A 7,500-nucleotide genomic window follows, 5' to 3' on the forward strand; every position below is an offset into this window, starting at 1 on the left:
TCCAAGCTCAGCCAGAAAACCGGGATCAAACCTGGTTTGGGAGTAAACAAAAGCGGTGATCAAGGAAGAGGATTTGGATCTCCCTCGGTCTGTCCAGCATGCTTTCGCCTCCTCACTTTCTGATTGGCTTTACATAATTTTCAATAGGCTGCCCACCCATTTGTCCTTCATATCAGGCGAAGACAATTCTACATGTTGAATATCTCCAATTCCCGGTCCCAGACCAGAGCAATCTTAACACACCACACATGGGAGGATTCTCTGAAAAGATTATCTTTAGAGTTATTATTGTTCTTCAGAAGCGGAGAATCGGTTCCCCTCTGTGATGGACTGGAGACCTATCCTGGGTGTCCCCCACTCTGGGTGGAAAAAGGCACCAGCTCCCCACAACCCTAGTGAGACCGAAGCACTTCAGAAAACGGGTGGATGAATCAGTCCACCCCAAAGAATCTACTTCCTTTGAACAATTACTATTAGACCCAGACCAAGGCAACGCGAACTTGTTACCGTTTCATTTTCACAGCAATGCCTTGGATTAGTCGATCGGGTAAAGAAAACAACATTTAAAGAACCAGAATAACAGCTGGGATGAAAGTGGGCTCAACATTTCCTGCTTTCTTTTTCAGGATCAATGAGGGAGTTGCCTTGTGAGGGGAAATGTTGAACGAAGGTGTGTTTTTGATGTTGACACATAGGGATAGGTACCTTTGACATTTGAATCGATTCGGTACTAATTCCCGGTACCTAGGAATCGATACCGGTACTTAACGGTACCAATTTTCGATACTTTTGAGTGTTTATTACTTTAATTCTCTTTTATAATTAAATATATATTTTTCTCAATATATAACCATATTTGATAAATATCACGATAAATAACATACAACTGTTTGTATTTTAACATCGTCCTTGTAGTTTTATAAGCTGATAATTAAACTGAAGCAAACATCTTTACTGTGAACTAAATTTACTGTGTATCTTCATTCCTTTTGCCGTCTTTTTTCATTTGATTTTTCCTACTGGGAAGTTAGAATTTCCGAGGAGAAAGCGAACGCACCATTAGCTGATAACAATGGTAGCAATGGAAGCTAACATATCAAGCTAACGCTATCTTTAACAGTTTATTTAGCTGCTGGAGCAGATTAAAACGATGATGCCTCACACTTAGATCGTTGTCGCTGGTTTTATCTTCACCCAATCACCCGTCGCATTTAGTAAGGAGAAGCCAAACTTTAGAGCGTGTTCATGTTCTTCTAGTCGGAAATTCGGAGTTCCGAGGAGAAAGCGAACGCACCATTAACGGAACGGAAGCTAGCATATCAAGCTAACGTTATCTTAAACATTTTATTTACCTACCGGAGCAGATTAAGATGAGGATGTCTCACTTAGATCGTTGTCGCTGGTTTCATCATCACCCAGTTACCCATCACATTTAGTGAAGTGGACCCAAGCGTTAGCGTGCGTTCTTTCTACCATGCTGCTCTGTTTACAACTGGCTCGCAGCGACCGACGACATAACGCTCTTGCGCATGCGCAGCTGTCTAGGCAAGTTCTCGTTATGAAGGACGGGTACCGAAACGAGGCACCGCTTCAAATGACGTGAATCGGTGCTCAGTCGGTACTGTGGAATTTGGTCGGTACCTTAAAAAGTACCGAATTCGGTACCCATCCCTATTGACACATAAAGGGGACTTTGGTCAAAAAGAGAGAAAACATTCAGAAACGATGGGTCAAGTACAGAAAAACAAGAGCTTGAAACCACAGATTTCCAAAGCAGTGGAATATTTAGTCCAGCCTAATAAGATTCAAATGAAGGCAAACAAACACCAAAATGCCGCCAGCCGGACTGTACTGATGACCAGGCTCCAGAAATGCAGCTCATTACCAAAAAGATAGAGAACAATCCTCCGTCTTCGTCTTCAATCATCTACCAGACGACGTCTGTCCAATCAGAAAACCTTTACTTCTATGAAGAGAAGGCGACAGCACGGGAAAGCCAACAACATGGAGTCTTATTATGCAAACGCTGGACATCCATCACACAGGTGTTCCTTATTGCTTTTAATTAATGACGCCTCGGCGCGAGCATCTGCTCACACCTTCACACCCACAAAGCGTCACCCGCTCGCCCGTAAAAGTGTGGCCTTATTACCGGTTACCGGTGAACCGCCTGATCCGCACGGTTAGAGCGGAGGCTCGGGTGCACGTGTACGCAGACGCCCGCTCCAGAGTGAAACCCTCTCTCTGTGCAGATATTCATCCGTGTAAATATTGTTGTCTGGAGTGAAGCTGGGGGACGGATGGGTTTGAGATGCTGTCTGATTCTTCCTCTCTCTCTTCTCTTGTGCACTACGCATAAACCGGGCAGATCGGGGCACAGGCAGAGCATTATTACCATTATTATGTTGACCCTCCTTCCCCCTGCTTCTATTATCAGTCAACACCAAATCCATCTGTATTCCTCCGAACTTCCTCCCGCAGCATCCCTGCTTCTGGCATCATTTCCCTCCCGCCTCGCGCGGCGCGTCTCGGTGCACTCCGACGAGCCGGATGAATATGAAACGAGTCCCACCTCAGCATCAATTACCACACATATGGCTGTGCGATATTACGAGGAGCGACAGCTGGCTTCATTTGAGTGACCCGCGTCGAGGTGACTCACGAACGGACACAAAAACACACGTTTGTCTACACATCACTGAATCACCCACGAAGGAATTAAGCCACGTATCCGTTACGTAAACGATGCTGTGTTATTAAATTACACTCACACACATGTATACAAACCCGTCCAGTGCTGCACGCATGCACACGCGCACACACACACACACACACACACACACACACACACACACACACACACACACACACACAGCAGTGGCTAATTTCCAGGTGGTGGAAGATAATGTGTGATTTAACGGACTGATGGATTTGTTTTTGTTTCAGTCACCCCTCAGTGAGCAGACACACCTGTAACCAGAGTAACACACACACACACACACACACACACACACACACACACACACACACACACACACACACACACACACACACACACACACACACACACGCATGGTAACAATCTCGATGCAGGAAATTATCCATTTTCTCAGGATGAAAACAAGTGTTGGAGTAAATATGTTAGCGGTTTCGAGCCTGTAGGCGTGTGTGCACGTGTGCACGTGTAATCCTCAGCCTGTCTCTCGTGGTTGACGAGTGGCTTGAGGGGGGGTTTGAAGCTGCTTGAGAAACTGACCGCTCTACTTCGGCCCGTTATTGGCCTCCTAAACCTCCGCGCCACGCTACAAGTTAGAGGAACTCCGGGGAGGCTGACCGCCAACAGCCAGCTCGCCGAGCCTCCAAACGTCTGGGTTCCTGTGCACACAGGTTTCTCCACAGCTTATCAGTCTTTTACCTGCCGCTGTTTGTGCTTCCCTTTTGTTTGCTAATTCTCTAAGAAGGCTCAGGCTGAAGTCATCCCTGTCCGCGGTTCAGTCGCCGTCATGGTGTGTGAGAGCAGGGAGAAAACGGACGGGAGGATCAGGGATGAGGCAGGTCCACAGCTTGTGTGTGTGTGTGTGTGTGTGTGTGTGTGTGTGTGTGTGTGTGTGTGTGTGTGTGTGTGTGTGTGTGTGTGTGTGTGTGTGTGTGTAAATATAAAACACACCAAGACTCACACTGCAGGGTTAAGTATATTCCGCCCTGGGGATAAAAACGTCTAGGCGGTAGGCACACAACAGAGAGGAGCAGAGGTTAGAGGTCAGCCTGCTCTGGACTGTTTCAGCCCTCGGTTTGAGGAAAATCCAACCACCCATTCCCAACGATTCCAAATCAGCCAACAGACGACTTCATTGAGCTTACACTTCATTAACGCTGATTACGCGAACGTCTGGCGCTCGCTTCTTCCTTTATGCCCCGAAGCGTCTTCTCCTTATTCTGCAAAAATCTACTTCTGTCTGAAGGTGGAATTTCATTATCATTTATTATGGAATACCGGGAAAAACCAGGGAAGTTGAAACCCTCCGTTGGGAGGACATCGGATTAGCAGTAGGTGTTCACGCGTGATTTGTTTCCCCTGAAATAAACTGATACAGGTTCGAGTATCACAAACGTTTCTCTGCTTCTGCTGCTTCACGCCGTCCTTACAGCAATTCTGTTAGGAGCTACAAACTCCGTCTAATAGTTGTTTTTCATGCTGTGAGCTAAAAAAAACACTGGTGTAGAGTTACCGTCAGGCAGATGCCATCATCTATACCCCGTCTCTGCCTCCCTTTGCTCAAACAGCAGCAGATATCTAAGGTTTTTATTGTGTTTAAACAAGAACAGTCATGAGAGGAAGTTGCGATTTATCCCAACGCCCATCCAAGGAGGACGGTGAATTCTAATAATGCTCACGAGATGCTCAGAGCGACTCCTGGTATCCGAAACAAATCATCCACACGGCCAGGATTCGCTGCAAGACGGAGAGAGCAGGAATGAAGGTGTGCAGATGTGCGACGCTCGCCCTTTAGGCAGCAGCTAAGTGTAAAATGTATCCGAGTACTGCTTTCGTCTCCGACCCCAAAGAAGGACAAACACCGAGGTTCTGTTTTAGACGTGACTTTGAGGAGAGAATTTCACAGATTTCCACATAAAGAGACATAAACCTTGAGTTTCTCAACACGTAAGGATGCAACATTCTAAAGAATCCAGCGGACTAGAGAGGACAATACTGCAAAAGACACAGAGGAAAGGGAAAGAAGGGAGTGAGAAGCGAAGGATTAGGAGGATAAGAACAAGGCGAACGTACAGTGTGTAAACAAGAAAGGGGGTTAAGGGAGGGATCTGGGGAGGCAGCTGGAAGGGGAGAGATTGAATAGTGACACTGCTGCAACACAATGAGGTCAGGATGAGAAGTGCTCCTAATTGAATCACACAGAGGAGAAGACAGAGAGGAAGAGGAGAGCAGGAAGGAACCTTTTCCCCCCCTTTTTTCCTCCTAGGTTCCTCAAACACGAGAGGAGGTGCGAGAACAAGAGGGAGGTGATGGAGTAAACTGTTACAAGTGCAGAAACTAAATCTGCGTGGCCAGCCGTGGAGCAGAAGGTGGTTTGGAGCCACCTTGGCCACACAGCCGAGGGGTCTGGACTCAGAGAGAGCCTCCATAAAACAGGACAGAGCCTTCGGAACAGCAGCTCCATTTATCATAATTCATCCATAAAGATCAGCGCTGCAATAAGTGAAACGGAAGAGTCAGCAATCAGATGGACATTTGTTCTCTATCCAAACAGCAGTTATCGTTAAATCGCAACGATCTGCGATAATATCGCGTGAAACACACACAGGTAAAGTGAAGAAGTCGTGGGGGTCTTACATTATGTTGGAGCTGTTCCAGTAAACCGAATGCCTGTTGGCGGACACCTGGAGCCCGTTTCCCCAGGTGAGACTCATTAGCACCCAAAGAGCCAGCGCTGCCAGAGCCATGCTCCCGGCTCCTCCGTGGTCCGCTTCGGTCTCTCCGGCCGCGCGCTCGCCCTCTCTGGGTCCCTTCACCCCACCAAACAGCGCGGCTCAAACATCCCAGCGAAGCCTAACAGACGGAAAATGAAGAGCAGCACCAAAAAAGCTTCAGGCAGGCATGTCAAAGAATATTTGTTGTGGTTAATAAGTTGTAAAAAGGTGATGTAAAGTGACCGATCGCCTCTCCCAACCTCCTCCTCCTTCCGCAGCAGATCCCAGAGCTTCGGGGGGAGAGTAAAGGGGTTACGGTCCGTGTGAGCGGGGATTCTCTCCAATCCGAGACCCAGAAAGAGCTGCTGCAGGTAGGGTCCAAGCTGGAGGTCGGTCCCTTCCTCTGAGCATCAAACAGTCCAGAGTTTCTGCAGCTGGTGCGGAAAAAATGCAACTGGAAGAGTTTTCTGGTGCAGCTTATCCGCGCAAAGCAGGTCACGGGTGTCTGTCATCTGCAGGAAAAACAGTTCCACCAGCCAGTTTCATGAGCTCCGTTTTACAACCATCCAGCAGCCACACGTAGCTCTCCTTCCTCACTCCTCCTCCTCCTCCTCTCTCTCCTGCTTGATAGGCAGCGCTCGTACATTTCCTGACTCCGCCTCCTCTGAGCGACAACGGCGCATTCCTCCGATATTATTGAGACGGAGTTGCAGCTCATTTGAAGTTTTACCTCGACTGGTGGTGCAAAAGAAGCCCACCACCCCCACACCGGTCTCTGCAGCGACCATCTGCAGACAATTTATCTTCTAGACGCCCCCTCCTCTCAACGCACTCGCGCGCGCGCGCACACAGTTCTGCATGTTTAACGTTAGAGGCTAAAAACGCATGCACGTGCTGCTGCACCCTTTACTTGGATCTCCTCCTCAGTCATGTAAATCCACGATCTCTGCACGTTTAAAATTCACCACCAGTGCCTCACAAAGAGTTGTTCGACTGCCCTCGAGTTGAAAGTTGGTGTCACCTGTAAGCTGCAGGGTTTCCAGCCATCTCACAAACAACGAGCCGGATTTCACTCACTTCCATTTTCCAGTGAGAATTACCAGTAACACTGCATTTTCAGAATGTCAAACTGAAAAATTTTCCGTTTTTCCAAACTGACATTTAAAAAAAAATAAATAAAAAGCTAACCTCATTTCAAAACAGAGGCAGTGCCAAGGAGGAGCTGTAGCTCCCTCCGGATTGGTCATTGGACCCCAAGAAATTCTAATTTAATTTTACAAATATGTCTTTATGTTGTTCAATCCCAGTGGGTCATTTCATCATCGTAATCGACCCCACGCCTGGCTAATTAAGGTTACACCTGAGGATTCATAGTTGGTCCGGCTTCACGCTGCTCTCCCCACAGGTGTACTGCCGCATTTGTGTTCAGTTCGCACCTCTTTACTTTAACCTTCATGTATAAACATTGATTGGAGGTCATTTTTGTTTAATAAATGATATTTTATGAACTTTTACACGTGGCGTGTATCTCCCGTTGTTATGGCCCAGCAAGCCGGGTCAAAATATTTGGGGGCTCGTCCGGGATTTGCATCCAGGACCTTCTGCATAACAAGCATATTTTTTAACATTTGCTTCAAACTACAAATCACAAACAATTAGTGAATAGTGAAAACTTAAAAGACTAAGAGGCAACAGGATCCGAACTTGGCCTTTGACCTCACGGCTCTGCAGAAATGAACGTTCTGTTACCACCACTGCTTCTAAATATCATAGCTGTCACTTTGAGGGCATATTTTATTTTTTAGGAATTTTTAGTTTCCAGGAAACCATTTATGGTTCCTTCCGTCGCATGAAGTGGCAGCTCTTGATTTCCTCTTTGTTCTTTCAGTTGACCTGTAATTTAGTTAATTGGACCTTTTCCCACAGTTTTAGTTGTTTATCCTCATTTTCACAGTTTCAAAGTTTGAATATAATAACAACTCACCAGGGCCAGTTCTTGTGGAGGAGGGTCTAGGGTGGGCCAGTGCCACCCTGACAGTAAACATGCCCCCCCCGTGCCCCCCCAAGAGA

At 47.1% G+C, this 7,500-nt stretch overlaps 1 protein-coding gene across 2 annotated transcripts in view; it reads right to left on the reverse strand.

Annotated features, from left to right (window-relative positions):
• The window catches only part of efna3b (ephrin-A3b), a 102,688-nt gene extending 96,450 nt beyond the window's left edge, over positions 1-6,238 (reverse strand). The window contains exons 1-2 of one of the 2 annotated variants that reach the window (XM_070551186.1): positions 5,691-6,238; positions 5,354-5,569 (exon numbers count right to left, since the gene is read on the reverse strand). In XM_070551186.1, the coding sequence (XP_070407287.1) occupies positions 5,354-5,463 (110 nt within the window). In that variant the 5' untranslated portion in view covers positions 5,464-5,569; positions 5,691-6,238. Of the gene's footprint in view, positions 1-5,353 lie in introns of both variants that reach the window. The other variant, XM_015950434.3, reaches the window with a different exon arrangement.
• Between the last annotated feature and the right edge of the window lie 1,262 nt (positions 6,239-7,500).

This window comes from Nothobranchius furzeri, chromosome 5 (assembly GCF_043380555.1).
Source record: "Nothobranchius furzeri strain GRZ-AD chromosome 5, NfurGRZ-RIMD1, whole genome shotgun sequence".
NCBI classification, from domain to species: Eukaryota; Metazoa; Chordata; class Actinopteri; order Cyprinodontiformes; family Nothobranchiidae; genus Nothobranchius; species Nothobranchius furzeri.